The following is an 18,559-nucleotide window of genomic DNA, read 5'->3' on the forward strand; positions in this document are numbered from 1 at the left end:
ATGGGAAGTTCTGAGAACACAGCGTTTCCATCGACTTCAGAATATTTAAGGGCCAGTCTTTTTATAAATTAAAAGCAAAACAAATCAATCCTGTTCTTGGATGAAGATGCTAAGCACAGGAGTGGGGAGAAGAGCAGGGAAGATGAGTACAGGGCAGAGTAGGAAGGTATATTTAAGTCCATGAGGAGCGAAACATGGTACAGCATGTGTGTAGTAGGTATTAATTATGATGGGTTGCTTGTGAGCTGGGGAAGTTAGTACACCTTCATTAGAAAAACCACTGTTTTGACTAATGGGTGAATTTGCTTTGGTATTTGATATGACTTGGTAATCAAAAGTCCAGCTGGTGTAGTCTGTTTTCTTTACTATCTAGCCTGTGTCTATTTTGGGGTCAAGATACAGTTGTGTTTGAAGAGAGATCTTTTAAATACAAGGAGACGCTGTATAACTGTGATGAAATGCCCTAATGCATTTCCTGGTATGATTTTGACATACGAGCACATTGGATTAAGAGCTAAGAATGCTGCATGTGAGCCACATACATCAAGAAAAGTATAGGATATACTCTTCTGCTTACTGAGCTTTCTTTTGTCTTGCAGAGGAGTTGGAGAAAGGAAGATCTAAGGGCAGGCCACCTTTCACTCATTGTGTGGTCCAGAGAGAGTTTTGGATGGAGGACTTCACGAAAGAGAGAGTAGGGCAGGGGTGGGCAATTATTTTGGGCAGAGGGCTGCTTACTGAGTTTTGGAAAGCCATTGATGTCCACATGACAGGCAGCCCAGGGCAGATTAATATTAATTTTCTAAATTTTTAGGGGCCCTGTGGGCCAGATGTAGCCCCCAGGCCACATTTTGCCCACCCATGGAATAGGGGCTGCTGGAGGAGAAAAAGTGCAGTTTGTCTTGAAGCAGTTGGACCTATTTTGCATTGTATGTGACTTCTGGAGAGAGCTGAGACCCCCCCAAGGTAGTTGGCTACCTGTTGTGACAGGGCATTAGTGTCTGTCTTAAGATTCCTGCAGACAGGAGTTGCTTGCGTGCAGATTGTTAGAACATCTGTTCAAAACCGAGTGCTTCTCTCTTAAATGAACTGTACCAAGAAAATACCCACTCCATGCCAGTGATATCTGCTTCAACTGGGAGGCTCAACCACAAGTCCTCAAATCTGTCACACCAGGCCTGGGTTTAAGAATAGCTAGCAGAAAGAGCAAATTGGCTACCAAATTATTTTTTGATCATTTACTGTGCTAAAAGCTCCAGATTTTCTGTGTACCTCTCTAGGATCCAAAGTCCATCACTTTTTCACTTTTTGTTCATCCTTGTTATTCCATTTTATTTGTTGTTTCTCCCAGGCACTCATTTCAACTGGTGCCCATCTGTAGACTGGAGAAAGTTGGGACACATTGGAAACCCTTTCTCTTGGTCTGAGAATATGTAAAACAGTAGTATCAGAAGCAGAATTAGACCTTTCTCTTTTCTTAGCTACTCAGCATCTCTGAGGCTGCACAAGACTTTCTGTAATGTAAATAGGAACCGTAATCTTGGGAAGTTTTAACAGGTTGACAGATATGTGCAAATCGTGACTCATTGCTCATTTTGGCACTAAATTAATGTCTTTCAGCTCAGTGTCTGCTCAAGTATAAAATAGTCACTGCCGGTGAATGCTTCAGGTTTTGTTTGAATGGGTTTGAAAGGTAAAAATTCAAGTGCAGCAAAATGTGAAGGGTCTTTCAAGACAGCAGCTTGGGAATACTTCCCTAAATGGAAGAAGCTAGGATGGCAGTGTTGAGGTCTAACTTCAGCAAAGGTGAACTTCCTGGTGCCCTGTAGCAAATATAGCAAGCCAGATGCTGGTGTGCTGCCACTTGCACTCCCTTTAAACTCTTGGTTCCTTCTTCTGTATTTCCCAGCGTGTCTGGCTGACCACAGTGAGACATTACAGGAGAGGGACTCCCTGATTTTTGGCTGCTGGTGAAGTTTCTGGAGTGCCATGAGGATTCAAGATGCTTCTTTCTGTGGTTCCCTTTCTTTGGGGCAGCCAGGGACATATCACCTAAGCAAACAGTCTTAAGACTTCAGGAGCATCATTTAAGATGAGATCATTCGAGAAGAGAAAGCTGTATTATAAAATAATGGGGGCCATCAGGGTCAGTTTGAAACTACAAAGCTCATTTTTAGCTGAGCAACAGGATGGCTGTAGTTGAAGTGTAATGAAAGGAAACTATGTTGCTAGATAGCAATACCCTTTCACTTTTTTGGCAGACAGCTTCAGAGATCTAGCTTTGTCTTCATGGTCTTGGGCTTTCCTTTCATCCTTCATCGGTTTTATATGTTTTACACGACTTCAGTATGCCTGGCTTATCAGTGCAAGGTACTTTCCTCCTTAATCATTGTGTCCTCCCTGCTGTGCATTTGTTCGAACTGACTGTTCAGCACTCTGAGCAGATAACGTCCGGTGCAGTATTCCCCTGTTCAGCACTCCTCTCTGATCATCGCAGTGCATTGTGGGGTGCTTTATTGCAAAGCATACATTCTAGCATTGGGAAATAAATTAATGCCTTTGTAAAATACCTTACCTGGCATCCATTCGTGTTGCCAAGCACCGTTTTTTAATTGATGTCAGACAGTTTGACTGATGTAGCTGGGGACCATGACCGTCATTACAACTGGATGTCCATCACAGGGTAGTGCAGAGCAAGATGGTCAGTGTAGGAAGAGAGGAACTAGAACATGTAATTCAGCATTCCTACAGGGTGTTTGTCTTTGCAAGTTGTATATGTTGAAGTGGTATGGATGCAAGCTTTGGCTTCATAGGTGCTAAAAGAAATCAGTAAGGGTTCAAGAGTTTGTCCTAATCGCAGCCAGCAATGATAAAGTATTTCTTTTCTCACAATTTGAGTTCCATCCCATCTTCTTTTTGCACTCAGACTTGCTTTGAGATGGCTGGGGGGGGACGACTTTGAAATTTTCCTGCAGCAGCGCCCTGTAGCAAAGGCACTCTATTTATGTTGTACTAGTGGTTTTAATTGGGTGAGGAGCAGGGACTACTGCAGCATTCAGCAGGTTGGTAATTGCATGTGCACCCTCTGGAGATTATTTAGGCCAAGTTCACCCATGCCATAGGCCTATTTTCTATTTGATTATTCATGAAAGCTATGATATAGAAAGCAAGCTCTTCTCCTGGCCCAGTGTCTCCACCCGAGGGAATGGGGGCAGAGGGAGGACACAAAGAAAAACACCATCAGCATTTCCTGGTTGTTGGAGATTAGCTTTCAAAGCACTTACTGGACAATGCATTTATCTAGTCTTCTGGAATCCTAGTGAATACTGGCATTTAGTTTTCACCAATAAATTGTTTGTCCAGGATAGTTCTGTGGTACTTTTCAAAATAGACTGAACTAACGTTTTTTTGTAGTTGAGAACTGCAGAAAGACAGAGTATAATATAATGTAGGACCTTTTTTTGGAAGTAGTACAAGTGTAAGCCTTGGGGTGTAGAAATTCTTGAAAATCAGCCACTTGGGAAAGAGGTCTACAGCTGCCAACTAATTCATTACCTCTAATTACATTACAGGTGTGGTGGGAATAGTTCCTTAGCAGAGGTAATGCAATAGGCACGTGCCAAAGGAAGAAACCAAGGGCTTTGAGCCTTGTGTGTCAAGTGTTCGCTTGGGGTAAAAGAAAACTGTAGGAGTAGCCATGCTTGAGGAACCATGTTGGCATGAATGTCATGCCAACTTATTTTTCAACTGCCCTTTAGGTAACAAACAAGCAACCTGTAATCATGGATTTGTCCAGGTGGACTGATTTTATGTCTACATAGTTAAGTCCTTGATTATTCATAATTTAAATCTTCTTTTACATGAGTGCTTTTAAGCTACTTTTCAAAGAACAGGTTAATTCTCATCGGTAGGTATAATCGGTAAGATGTTGACTGGTAAGAAAATACAGCTACTGCTCTAAATTTGGTGCTTCTGCTAGTGAGGAGGATATATACTTTATCTTGGTGCATGTAACTAGTTACATAGCTCAACATAGTTTTGTTTAATCTTTACACTTTAATTATGTTAGAAAATAGCTGTTTGTTTCTGATTTACTAGGGTTGTCTTTCAAGCTGCATTTGGATGAAAAGTGGAATTCCATTAAAATGTACAAAAGCAGCATTTTTGTATTGTTCTTGTTCCTGAAATAAAGCTGTCTTAAATTAACTAGATACAGGAGAACAACTGGAGGCTTAATCATAGTTAACAAATTGCTGGATTGTTTCTGGCCCCCATGAGTCAGATTTTTCAAATGCCTAAAGAAGCAGATCATTGCCTAGTGGGATTTTCAAAAGCATCTAAGCAGATTAGGTGTCTGATTTCCAGTGGGCACGTCTACATGTTCATTAATGCGCTTTAGGTAATGTCCATTAAATCTAGTACCTCCATTGTGAGGTACTGGAAAGAGGCACGTTAGCCTGTTTTAATGTGCATTAGCTGAAGAACACAGGGTTTTTATGGCATTTTAATGCTCATTAAAATAGGCTAACATGCCTTAAGCTGCATGCATAGACACACCCAGTGAACTCTAATTTAGGATATGATGGTACTTGAATGTAGTTGGCAAAATACAGAATGTGCTGACATGGGTGTGGCCCTGTCAGTATGCCAAAGAACTGGTATAAAACTTTTTTAAAAAATCATTTTTGGTTTTGTATTAATTCGTTATTATCTGAAACAAGAACATTTAGAATTTGTTGCCATAGCTATTTCTTTAAATTCTGCAGTCATTTGCATTGTAGCATCCAAGGCTAGGTTGTGTATTGATTGAGCATCAGTTAAGAAGACGCTCCATATTTTTTGATTAGCATATGGTTAGCAATGACCTCTGTTCACACACAAGTGACAGCGGAATTTGTTTTTTGCTGAGTCTGGAGTGCTTGGGTTTAAGTAACGTACACACATGCGCATGCTTAGAATAGAAATGTATCAGATTCAGGAGTGTCTAAAATGACCCTGACGCATAGTGTTGATGGGTGAACTACCTGCCTTGGAGGCTTGTTTTTTCTGCCTTCCACCGTCCTAAGGAAACCAGTTTTATCTTATACAAAATGACTCAGTCTTGTAAGAAAGCAAGCTGATACCCAGTTTCGTCTGCATGAATTAACTTGCTTTTTTTCCTTCTTTGCAACAGGAAGCGCAAAGCAGGCTTCTATGTAAAAATCTTACTGTAGTTCTGTTCTTTGTTGCTTATTGAATGTTGGCATCGTTCCCCACATGTATCAAAGGGTATATAACTCCAGTGATGATTTAATGATAATGCCAGTGTTGGCTTTGGCTTATTGACTTGCAAGATTGCATTGAGAACTCATCATTCCCAGTGAAAAGAATAATGTTCTACTTTCCTTTCTGTAGTGGATAGTTAATATTCTGAAAAGACTTTTAAAGCATAAGCCTGTGCTAACATGAGAACATATCTATCTGTACTTTTATTCATTCATTCATAGCTATGTAGTTCATTTACCATGTTTATGACTGCAACCAGCAAGGACTCGCTAGCACCCCTTCTGAGTTCCAGGTTCTTTTAACAGAACCTGAATAGAGGAGCATTTTCTTTTGGCTTTGAAAAGTTTTTACGCATGTTTTTAGACCAGGAGAGTTGTCATTCCAGTGGCACTGTTCATACACCACTCTATTTGAGCTTTTTGATAAATTCTTGTTGTCGGTGGCTTAAAACTTTTTATGCACAAATGTTTCCCCTCCAAGCTATACTTGACAAACATCATCTTACGCTTTTGTTTCAGAGTTTCGTGGATTCATATGGTATGTTATAAAAGTCTACTTAAAGTGCTTTTAAAATGTGGATTTAAGAAAAGTCTTTCACCCACTTGAGAAATATAAACAGTGGATATGAGAAACTTTTTAAGGATGGCTTTGCTTTAAGGTGTTTTTTTAAAAATTTTTTTTAAATATTTCAATTTGCTGTGGCAAATATGTTTGAAAAAGATTAGCACATTCAGTAGTCCAATCAAAATAATATTTTAAATATGATTGCTATAGAACTAAAATCTTTTTGGCTTGTACTTGTGAGAGAAATCGATTGTTCCAAGTATTTTTAGTATGTTTTTGCATCTGAATGTATACGGGTTTTTTTGTTCAAGATTAGGCATCAAGTTGCCCTTATTTAAAATTATTATTTTAATCTTGTACTTGGTGCACTGCAGGTGTGTTTTACCGTGTAGTATAGTACAGTATTGTACACATAGGCAAAATCACAGATTCTAGTCCTGCAGCACTAACAGTCTAAATTGCTTGAAGGGCATACACAAGATTTGCCTTCTGAAATAGGGTATGAAAGTGGGATCTCATAAAATCTTTAGCAGCAACATTTCAGGACAGCCATATTACTTAAGCATTGTAAAACCATGAGTGAAATATGTAGAGCTTCTCAAATGAGTAATTCAAAACTTTATAGCACCCCAAGCCCTTGCATAAATTATTACATATTCAATGCAATTTTGTTAGAGCAAAATGACTTCTTTGAAATCGCTTATTCTCATTTTCTTCTGTTCTTATTTCTTTATTGTTTCTTCCTACTTTATCTCAAATTACTTTACTTGCTCATTTGACTTGGTCCTCTTGTCTCTGGTAGAAGGATAGCATGTCCACAATGAGCTTCTCCCCAGCCCTGTCTTTGCTTTGCTGTTTGACTTCAGTCCAGGTCACATCATCTTCCTTCAGCCTGTGGTGTATTCCTTTTCTCTAGGACTACTTTGGTTTTCCTTTCCTGTAAAAAGGTTAAAAGCCAAAGTTTAAGTTTTAGGGTATGAGGCTTTGGATGCTCAGTTTGTTCACATTCTTGGAAAAGGGGTAAATGACACTCAATCACTGTGATCTGCTTCAATGTGAGAGGAGTCTCCAGGGGCATGGGGCTTCTTGAGTTGGCTGGTGGTGTGGGTAGGGTTTGATGGCTGAGCTTTAAGACAGAGAATATGGTTTCATGTGAAATGCAACTCCCTGGCATTTTGAGGAGGTTCAGCATTGTTGCAGTTTTTGCTATGGGCACAATAGGTTCCAGTGTCTTAGGGCTGTTGAGAGGAAGCTGCTTTTTCTTTTGAGAAAATGTGCTTCATTTTCAAATGCAAGGAATGATGTGGCTTGTGTATCCAGGTTAAGAAGGTTGGATTGGGTTGTGAAGGTGACCCTTTCAAGGTTAGGTTTTTGTTTGCCATGATCACCCTTCTTCCTCTTGAGTTTTTAATGAGCTTATAGTACTTCTTCCACCAGGCTTGTTTTGTAGTTAATCAGTTAATCTCACATTGCAGGGCTTCTGTTGGTTTTCTGAAAGCCAACAGAAGCAGGGATGTTTTTCATCTAAGAGCACAGTTTGGAGGTCTTTGTTATCTCCAGATATCAAGACAGAAATATGAACTGGCAGGATAACAACCCTATGCCATCATGGGAAATGTGCCCGTGTATGCAGGAAAGTGGAAAGATTTGTGCTGGAATTTATTGAGGCTTAATGAAAGAAGGGTAGAGTATGTTAAGGGGGCATCGTCACTCATGGTTTAAAACAGTGGTGGCCAACCTTTTTGTGAGGTGTGCCACAAATTAGCTGTGAGCCCTCCCCGAGAGCCACTCTGATCCCCTTCTCCTGCCTAATCTGCTGCCTTTTTTTCTGCTCTTTGCACTATTTGCCACTGTGCTGCCAGTCCCCTTCCTGATCTTCTGCATATCACACACACAGGCTGTCTGTGGCGTGCACACTGTGGGTTGGCCACCCCGGGTCTTGAGGATGCAAATGATCTGTGAACTGGAAGGGTAGGATTAATGCACACAGGCATGATCTCTCAGCTGTATTGTTTACTATAATGCAGGGCCTTTCAGCCTTATTTGAGGAGTGTACCCTTTCTGGTGAGTGGTACTCCTGGTGGGTACCCCCTTTTGGATGTGGAGCTGGGGGGATCCCCCAGCGGCCGGTCTAGCAGGGGGCCAAATGCGACAGGGTGCTTAGCGGAACACCACGTACCCCCTAGGGCCTTCCCAAATACCCCCAGTGGTATGCGTGCCCTGGTTCACAACCCCTGCTATAATATATTAAGCTTATAAGTCCCTTGGAAATATATTAGTAATGGAGGAAACCTTGCTGTCATCAGTATGAGTGGAGCTGAATTTAGAGAGCTTGGCAGGGAGGAGTGCAATGCTGAAATTCTGGTTTTGGTGCACTTACTATTCAGCAGGTGTTTTTGTTAGGTGTAGGCTTTCATATTGCTCCAAAGCTAACTTCGGTCTTATTGCTTTTCTAGCACTGAGCTTTCCTGGTGGGTGTCACCTGTACAGTGTTCAGTGGTGCAAAATGTAGTACTAGAGCTCATAAAGTGCTACTAACTCTGACTGATGAATAGATTGTAATGGAGTGTGTGATGCTTGCAAATGTCACCTGAAGTCAGTTTATAAAATGTCTTAAAGCAATTCTTGACCGGTCTCAGGTGGGGGATTATTGAAAGCATGGCAGGGGATAGCCTCACAATGCTTGTAAGTCTTGGATGAGCTCTGCTTTAGGAGGCAGAAGGATTCCTACTGATTTCAGGCATTTCACTAGAGAGGGAAATAAAATGAGAGCACATTTTGTCCATTGGAATTCCAGAGTTAATTAGGAGAGAAACCTGTAAATTGGCCAACTTGCCTTTTGTTCCCCTCCTCACTGTGCCTGGTGTATATAGTCTAGAATAAAACTTCCGGCTTCTTATCTGCTGGGTTGCTCATAAAGGTGGGTTTTGAAACCTGTACGTGACTGAAACGCAAGTTGTTGGTTCTGGTAGTTTAACTGGTTTATGCTGTTTTATTCTTTCATAGATTTGGTTGGTAATGGTTATAGTGTTAAAGAAAGATGTTCAGACTTCTGGAAGGCAGTTGACTTTGTGACCGTATGGCATTTTGATTAAGAAACTAGACAGTAAGATAATTAGCATGGCACATATTAATGGAATAGACAAATGGCTGTCTCAAAACATTGTTGTACACAGGGAATGGTCATCACACGATACGTTTCTATGAAGTTTGCATAGGGACCAGTGCTTTGAGCCTACCTTATCTGTGACCTGGAAGCAAACATAAGATCTTCCCTGGTAAAATGTTAGTACTTGGGGAGTGCTAAATAATGAAGAGGACAAGTTACAAATATCGAGCGGTTTACAGCTTTTGGTAAGCTAGGCACTAGTGAAGGCACTTATTTCAATGTGCTTATATGTAAAGATGTATATCTCAGGATGAAGAACATAGGCCTTGCTTATAGGATGGGGGAATGTCTTGGGAAGCAGTAACTCTGAAAATGACTTGTTATGCAGGGTGAACATGTTTCCAAAAATGCGATGACTAAAAGAGATGACATGATCGTTGGATAGCTAAACAAGGGCATCTGGAGGAGTAGTGGGAAGTTGATAGTCCCTGTGCATTTGGTTCTAGGCTGCTTGCTGCTAGAGAACTCTGTCCACTTTTCTTGTTGGCCATTCATTAAGGGTGTGGACATACTGAACAGGGTTCAGGGGAGAGCCATGAGGTTGCATAAAGGATTGGAAAACATGTCTAGATTCAAGGAGCTCAATTTGTTGAGTTTATCACAGAGAAGTGGAGGCCTAAGGGTCTGAAAAGTACCTTCACAGTGAACAAAGGTTTGATAATGGGCCCTTTCAGTCCATCAGACAAGGGCCTGAAACTCAAGCCGGACAAAACTGAGCTAAAAATAAGGTATAGATTTTAGACAGCGAGTGTAATTACCCGTTGAAAAAACTTACTATGGGTTGTGATGGATTCTCCGATAATGGCAATTTTCAAATCAATGTTGGATGTGTTTTTAAAGGAAATGCTGTAGCTTAAATAGGAATTAATTCAGGGGAGTCCAATGGCTACATTATTCAGGAGGTCAGACCAGAGGATCACAGTGGTTCCTTGTGGCAGTATCATTTGAGTAATTTGAGGCTTCTGTTTTGTTTGGTAGGTATGTTGATGATGTGATCAACCGCATTGACAGGATGTTCCCTGAGATGTCCATCCAGCTATCCCGACCCAATGGTACCTCTGCAATGCTTCTGGTAAGTTCAGTTCTCAGGGACTCGCTTGGGATGGGTTGCATAACAGTCACTGGCATACATACCCCAAAGCCCCAAGCCCTTTTCAAAAGAGTACTCTTGAGGTTGTACAACAACACCACACGCTGCTTTCTCTCAAAAGGAGGATGAGAAAATATAGGCGAAGTAATCCAAAAGTAAGGACAGCCAGTTCTGCAAGACTTCTTGGGAGACCTGAGAAGCAGGCATATCAGCCTGCAGACACTGCAAACGGGGAGTCCCAGTCTTATGCAAGGGAAGTGTAAAAGGAAAGGGTGATAACTAAGTTCACTGATAAGTAGCAGCCAGTGGATTATAGGATATGTTGCTCAAAAGGGTTTTGCCTCTATATAAAATCTACTTCATGCATATTTTCCTCATGTGATATAGTGCATCTGTTGTAGCAGCGGTTAATGTATTTAATCGGAGGCGTTTGGGTTTGAAAAGAGATGTAAATGATGAAAAAGTACCTTCTCTTCAAGAGAATAATGTTCTGTGTTAATCTCCAAACTACTTGGGTATGATCATGTAATACACAGAGCCTATCCGGCCTCAGACACTTTAACCATGCCTTCAGCAGCCTTAGCAGTGAGAGAAGATTTAATGACAACTTTAAAAAAAAATTATCCTCTGTGAAATAAGCTTGTCCAAATTGTTTCTGGGTCAGTGATTTCCTATTCCCTGATGAAGTCAGAAAGTTGGCATCAGAGTACATGAACAGTAAAAACTGGCTTATTGATAAACAGGTCTAAGGTATTAGACTTACTTCTGCCTGAGCAAACAAGCTTTCATTCCACAAGAACCTATTAAACGCATCAATTTTCTCATACAGCTGTTGTATTAATATCAAGGAAGGAGACTTTAGAGTTTCCAGTGCAGCATATTAACTTGTTGAAGTGAAGAGTGTTGAGTGAAGAGTGTTGAGCTGTGCCAGTGGAACACTTCAGTATGAAATGTAGCTATTTTTACTGTATTGAGATGGAAGTAGACGTTCCATTATTTACCATATTGAAAATAAAATGGAAAAGCAGTATCTTATAACTGGGGGGGACCTATTCAGTCTTTTTCCATCTATGCTTCACTGCATTTCCCGATTACAATTGGGTTCTTTCCCATTGTTGTACAAAAAATTATGAAAAGATTATATATTTTGCATGTATATATAGTTCCTTTTTTACAAAGTGAAGGTGAAAATGAATCTAAAATCAGAATCATTGAAGCAACAAGCATCAGAGCTATGGAACCAGTTTAATATACTGGATTTTCACCTTCAGGTGTTGGCCACTTAAACCCCTTTTACTGTAATGATTTAAACTTGATTTTTTTTTAAGAAGGGAAAAGAAAGTCTTGCAAAAACGTGTGCCGATTTGTAATTATTGCATCCAAGTAGGCATTGTATTACCTTTTCTTCTTGGCAAAGAGTTAAAGCTTGCTTTTTAATATCCAGTCTGAGCCAAGGTTGAATCAAACAGCAAAACATAAGTTTAAAGATTTTTGTGACTCAGTGCCAGAATTGTTACTTAGATCTTGAGTTGTGTTCATGGACTCCGTAGACCTTGGAATCCTCTCTATGGAAAGATATCCTTTGCCCTTCTTGAAGGGATAAGTTCACTTATCCATGATAATAAATCTAATGGTGATTATATTTAGTTTCAGTTAATAATGGAGGGTTAGTTAGTTGACTGATTTTTTTTTTTCTTTTAAAAGACAAAAATTATTTTAAAAAATGAACTGAGTCGGAGGTTAAAGTAGGCAACCAGCTTTGGCTGGCTTCGGAACATTTAATCGGCTATTGTTTAATTTGCCAAGGGGTACAATATAGTCCATGAGAAATTGAATTCAGTAGCACAATCCTAAGAAACCATATATTTTCATTTACCATGATGCCTTGAAACTTGCGCTTAGGTTTTTTCTTTTATTTAACCCTTTCTGTGTGTAAATAAATAAATAAAGTGATTTTAAAAAGTAATTTTTATTTACTCACTTTGAACTTATTTGTGCCATAAACTACTCTGTGTCATATACTGAGTATCCTTATCTGGTCTGTATTTACTGGGAGACAAGGTCAATAAGTGTTTATCAAGCTTCAAAAACAAATTGGTAAAATTTGCAGAACTTGTGAGGTGTAAACTGGAGAAAATAATTTAGGTTGAAAGAGTTGTGGTTGTAAAAGAAACCTGTGCTTTGTGATAAAGAGCAACTTACTGAGCAGGGGCATCACCATTGGTAGTAGATTCCTGCCCTGTGCTGGTCCAGTGGTATTCACTCTTCACTTGGCATTCACCTACTCCAGGAACAGTGATCACAAAACCTTGTTTTCGAAGTGTTTGCTGTATATGGTCGTGACAGGTTTGTCGTTTCTCCTCTCAAGGCAGCTTTTCCTTCTTTTCCATCTGTCTCAGTGGATGTTGCTAACATGGCACTATCCATCTGGCCTTGACTGCTGGAAAAGGTTTTGCTGTTTTCACCCACCAGTCATCCTGTGAAAGTTGTTATAAGATGGGCTGTGAGATGAGCACCTCTGTCACTGGGGACAAGTGAAGCTTGGTAGAAACAAGTCCCAAGTCGGTGTGGTTCAATTCACAGGGCTTGCCCAACAGCTCTGCCCCAGCACCAAGTAGTTTGTGAGGTATTGCTCATTTTGTTTAGAAAAAAAAAAAAGATAAATCCCCTTACCAAGTCTTCATTAGGTAACCATTTGACTTCACCGATGTAACCTTAATCCATTCTTTCCCTACTGTTTTGTTAGCCCCTGGTCTTGCATCATGTTAAAAAGGCTCTACTGCAGGGGTTTTTAACCAGGTGTGCACGTAGAGGTATTGCAAGGCTTTTCAACCTGAGGGTACCCCCCCACCCAGCACTTCTGCCACTGATGCTTCCACTGCTGGTTGGCCACTGGAGGACCCTTCCCACCCCACCTGTTTGTCAGCCGCCCTCTGGGGGAGCCCCCGTTTGTTGTCCATCCGCTGGGGACCCCTTCCTTCCCAACTAGCCGCCAGAGGTACACAGACCCAAAAGGGGTGAAAACCTCTGTTCATTTGGAAGCTTTTTGAGGTAGAGGTTGGTGAGTCATCTTATTTTGCTTGTGGGGCATCCAACACCTGATCTCACAATTCAGTTTCCTGGTGGGATCTATAGGCTTATTTATGAGGGTACTGGCAAGATAGAGAAATATAGCAAGAATGCCCAAAGTAGTGTGACCCTCAGTTTTAAAAATCAAGCTAGATTGTACGATGGCAAGTGGAAGGGATGAAAACAGTGCGAAGCTGGCCATGGAGGGGATACACTGGGTTGGAAACACTGGCGGGTGGAGGGAGGTGTAGGTGGGAAGCTCCCTCAGGTAGGGTGAAGTTAACGCTGTGCATTAGGGACTCTTTCCGGGCGGCTTCAGGGGACATTCCTGGAATTCTGCTTCTCGGCACCTTAGGAGAAGGTAAGTGCAGAGACTGAGAGACCATCCTCTTGTCAGGGACTCCAGCCTCCTGTTTGGTTTTCAGTGAGGATATGATTTTTGTCCCCCTGGCTCAAATATTCAAAGGCAAGACAATTCCATGTGCAGCCCCCGTGGAGAAAATTCTCACGAAGAGGTCGATCCTTTGCGTTGCTATTCGTATGTGTTTTTATTTCACACCTGGTAGCATATGTTCTGTTTATTAAGGTCTCCTTGGGTGTCATTTTGAAGTTCTAACGCTTAATTATTCTTAACCATCTTTGCAGGGAAAATAATAGCTCTGAGTAATTCACAAGTGGGAAAATGTGCGTTTGCTAGACCACTTACTAGCTTCAAAATGGCTGAAGGGGTTTGCTCAGCCTTTCCCAATAAATGGCCTAAAGGAGAGGATGTTAGTAGGGAAAGTTTCAGCCCATTAGGCAAGTGTTTCAGAAAGTTATAAACGAATGGTTTTTCAGCCTTAGCTAGTGCATGTGGGACTACTACAATCTGCAACTCATTCGGCATCCCAGAAGTGATGGTTCTTACTTGAAAGGTGTTTGCTGGTAAACAAAGATTAGAGCAGTGGGCTTGCTCTTCACTTCTAGCATCCTTCAATAGGAAGTTTGGCTCTCCCTGTACAGGTTGCATCTTTCCAAAGAAGCCGCAACCAGGAGCAAAAAAGAAAAACTAAACCATTCCCAAGAGCATAAAGATTGTTTCTGAAAGTTTCTACATGCAGTCCTTTGTGGCTGCTGCTTTCTGCAGACGGTAGAAATTTTCAGGGTTTTAGATGTATGCACAGCAGTTGTGTCTCCTTAGTCTGGACTTTTACACTGCATAGACCAAATGCATAAATAATAGAAACCTTTCAGAGCCACGTGAAATCCTCAACTGATTTTAAAAGCAGTTCATCATGGCTTTTCAGTGTGCTGTTTTAATCCCAATCTACGCTATTGATTTTTCAATTAATCTTTTAATCACATCTGTGCATGAAAGAAGATAAACATCCCGTTTATCAGCTTTAATAAAAGTGGCATGCAAAATTAATTTGCTGTAGCAGCAGAATGAGCAAAAGAATCCTTAAGGTTTTTCTTTGATTTTGTTGTTCAAGTTGCATGAAGTATTTGCATTGGGACAGCAAATAGATAAACTTCCCCTAATACAGTAAGAACATAAGGTGCCTTAATTAATCAAATGCTTTGGTCTTTTTATTCCTTTGACTGGTTAACCTGCTGGGACCCTGGATACACAACACTGTTTCTAGTGACATCTTTTGATGGTGTGGTTGTTTTGGTCCACGTACTTACCATTGTCAAAATTCAGAAGATTATTCAGCATGAAATTTTAATAGTATCTATATATAGTAGCAGTTTTATATTCAGGCATTACAAAGGGCTTATTTTACAGATGGGGTGCAGAGAAGCTATGACTTGTCTATAGTTGTGCAACAGATTATTATTGCTGGAGTCAGAAATAGAGCTTGGCTTTCAGAGACTACTTTCTAGTGTTGTAAATGTATATAAAAAGAGCACTACAATATGTATAAGCCCTGGGGAAAGCATGTTTAAAAATACTGGAAGATTTTTAATTTGTTGTTCGGAAGCGTGGTTTTGTATAACTAAATTCTAATTTTGGAAGGTGGTTTCTGCCAAAACAAAACTCCTTTCAGCCACCATGTTCTTCTTTCTTTTTTCCACATTGTGTTATCAACAACCTTTTTGATTATAAATTAACTGTATACATTTACAGGGTTAGCTAGAATTTACCTACTCTTTCTCCCTTCCATTCTTTATGCTCAGGAAGGAGGCAGATTTGTCTATAGCTTCCATTTATTCTCATTAAAATCAGATGAATTTGCATTTCAATTTTTAAATCTTGTTCCAGGCATTTTAAGCGGCCTGATTGTATGGAAGTGGGTCGTATTAATTGCAAATGGGCTAGACATCTGTTCACTAAGATGGAATTATTTTTTTTTCAGTTCAGTCTTTGGTTTTATATATAGTATACGTAGCATGGGTTCTCTAGTGAAGATTGATGCTGCTTTCTATTGGGAGCCAAGATATTGTGGTTTTATTATTTGACAAAAAAAAGCCATTGACTGAATTTTTTCTATAGACTCTAATCCTCAGATCATTTAAGCATTCATTTTTCCTGTAGTGTATTTATCTGCTAAGTTGCACTCAATTGGTTATGTCATCCTTGACTGGAACAGTTTTAAGACTGGTTATTTTTTCATTTTACAAATAATCTTTTTTCCAAAATGCTAATCAAAATAAGTGTTCTCTTTTAAAAATCTGGTAATTCCTTTAGATCAGTGATTCTCAACTCGGACGCCGCAGCACTCTAGGAGCCTGTCCTTTCAAGGGTGCTGTGGGGTGCCACTCAATGTTAGCACTGTTAGGTATGCAAAAATGTTAAACCTTGAAATTTCAGATAGGAATCCATAGCATCAAAAACATTCTGATCTGCTGTGGTCGTCTTCAGTTCTTTGCAATGGAAGAAATATTCTATTTTTCTGTAGTCAAAAAACAAGTCAGCACTAAATGCTGGCATTCTCCAAGGTGTTTCTCAAGTCTGTTGAGGGGTTCCTCCAGTCTAAAATGGTTGAGAACCACTCTTTAACATTTTATCCTTATTTGCAGTATTCCTTCATCTGTTGTTATAAAGCAAAATTACCAAGTTTTATAGGTGACTGTTGTAAATACTTCTTGTACTTACAGTATACTTGCATGGTCTCTAAGGAGCCAATTTAATGACCAGATGTCTTTATTCGCTAGGTGTTTGATATCGTAGAGACTGGGCAATTTCCAGTGTTAATCTGGGTGACTGAAGCAGAGGGTGTTTTGCTAGGTTTAGAGCTAGAAGGGCCAATCTCAAACCCTTTTTTCTCTTGAACACCATGTCATGACTGCCTTGACTGCTGCTGGTTCTTGACTGTCATCTTAGGATAGGAGCCACGAGTTGAGAGAGAAAGTTGAATTATATGTTGTAGTTGGGGAAGAACTGGTATGGAGCCAGTGAAGTTTATAAGCAGATATGTTGGGCTGAACAAAAGGAGTGTGTTGCTACTTTTTGGAAAGATTTGTTAAGATGAAGAGGTGCCTCTTGATAAAGGAGGAAGAAATGGAGTGGAGATTGGTGATGGCGGACTGGAGATGAATACACTCTCCTTCAGTTCCTTTCGGACTGGATTTAGCCAGATAAAGGGCCACAAATCCATCTTGGCGCACATCAGTAGAGCTTGGTGTATGTTGATGTAAATTAGATATCCTTATCCTTTGTAACATTACTAGAACATTATAGTTTAGAATTAAAAAAAAAAAAAGTCTAGGAAATCATTAAGTCTTTAGTAGCGAATTAATCTTCCATTGGACTCAGATAATTGTACCATAAATGTAACTGGACCACTGGCAAAATCTGTCTTCTAACCTTTCAGCAATATTGTTTGCCAGTTTGTTCTCCTTATTAACGGAATATGCCTTGTTATTGCGGGAAAAGATCACCAGCTCATCCTTAATATGGGGAAATCATTTAAAGTCCTTAATTTATGTTGACTTTTTAACGTGCACTATTGCAATTAGGTTAGATTAATGAAAGGTAAATTCCAGCCCCCACATAAGAAAAAAATCCTTGTAAAGCACCTAATTAGCATGTTTGTTTGTTTAGCCTCTAATGGCTTAATTGCATCCTATCTTGCTATTTACAAATAGGCATCATTAAAGAATAATGAGCATGTAGAAGAAAGCGCAGCATTCATACCAGCAGCAGATGAGAGAGAGAGGGGGAGAAGTGGAGAGAGACAGTGACTAGTTGAACACCTCTTCCTTTCTACTACTTTTATTTTTAATTCACATGCGTTATGATTTTCAGTTGTTCTGCTGATTAGTAAGATGCAACCGATAAAAAGTCTAGGTCTGGCTATTTTGCAAGGAGCAGGTGGCTGGCCTTTTGCTGGCAAGTGTACCCGAGCTGGTTATGCTTTTAATTTGCTGATGCATTACTCTCTCATGAAATGAACAAAAGCACACACATGCACATATAAATTCACACTCCTTTTGACATTAGCCACGAGGTCTCCAAGTTAACTGAACATAATGTTTTTTGCCAGTTTAGCTCTGCATTGCAGAGCATCTGCATTTCAAATCGGGTGAGGATTCCCTGGGACTTTGAAAGGAAATATGGAGCTTTGGGAATTTTCCTGCAGAGTATTGGAGCTTGCTGCCTTTAGCAACCTCTCCCTTTACATAAAATGCAAAATAACTCTGAGAGGATGTTTATTGCACCGTTCAGCTAGTGTCTTTCAGAGCCCACCAGTTTGGTGTAACCTTCAGTGGAGAGGCAAGGTTAGAAGGGAAATTCAAAGAAATTTTCTCCAAACAAAATTTAAACCGTTTACTTAAGTGTTAAACCAGTGGGTACATCTTCATAAGCAATTACGGTGCCTGAATAAACTGTGGAGCTTATTGCTTTGGAGTTGATTGCTCCTGGGTGTGCCATTTGAACGTGTGCCTGGGAGCAATTAACTCTGGAGCAGAGTATGGAGCCTGAGCAGAGCAGCCCCGGCTGGCAGGGGGCCCTGGGGGTCAGCCTGGAAACCAGGGGCTGCCCCCCCCCCAGCTCATTGTGCTGTGGAGGCGCTGGCTAGGGCACAAAGGAGCTTCAGCGTGGGGCTAGCTGGCAAGCAGCCCCCGCACTAAAGCACCCTCATGCCCTAGCCAGCTGGGGCAGTGTCTACATGTGCACTGCTGCAGATTTTTTTTTTTTTAACTCTGCAGCAGGATAGTGCTTGTATTGATAAGTACTATCCTGCTGCAGAGTAAATTAGTGTACTCCAGCTTAATATGCATGTAGGCGCTGAGACATTTACTGTGCTGCTAATTAGTCAACTGCACAGGAAATGTCTTGTGTAGATGCATCCAGTTTGGAGGAGCTAACACTATATTCATTTTCTTTTCTAACAGTAAGAATCTTATCATTTTATAGGAGTCTGTATATGTCCCCCATTCTTTGCATGAAACGTTCCTCTTGTGCACTTGGAGAG

The 18,559-nt window shown here is 40.4% G+C and overlaps 1 protein-coding gene across 1 annotated transcript in view; it reads left to right on the plus strand.

The window, feature by feature from the left end:
* MED27 (mediator complex subunit 27) overlaps positions 1–18,559 on the plus strand; it is a 147,374-nt gene that overhangs the window by 92,842 nt on the left and 35,973 nt on the right. The window contains exon 4 of the mRNA XM_090022224.1: positions 9,977–10,070. Within this exon, the coding sequence (XP_089878350.1) occupies positions 9,977–10,070 (94 nt within the window). The remainder of the gene's footprint in view (positions 1–9,976; positions 10,071–18,559) is intronic.

Source organism: Crocodylus siamensis, chromosome 11 (assembly GCF_052110815.1).
Source record: "Crocodylus siamensis isolate JL-2025a chromosome 11, ASM5211081v1, whole genome shotgun sequence".
NCBI lineage: Eukaryota > Metazoa > Chordata > Crocodylia > Crocodylidae > Crocodylus > Crocodylus siamensis.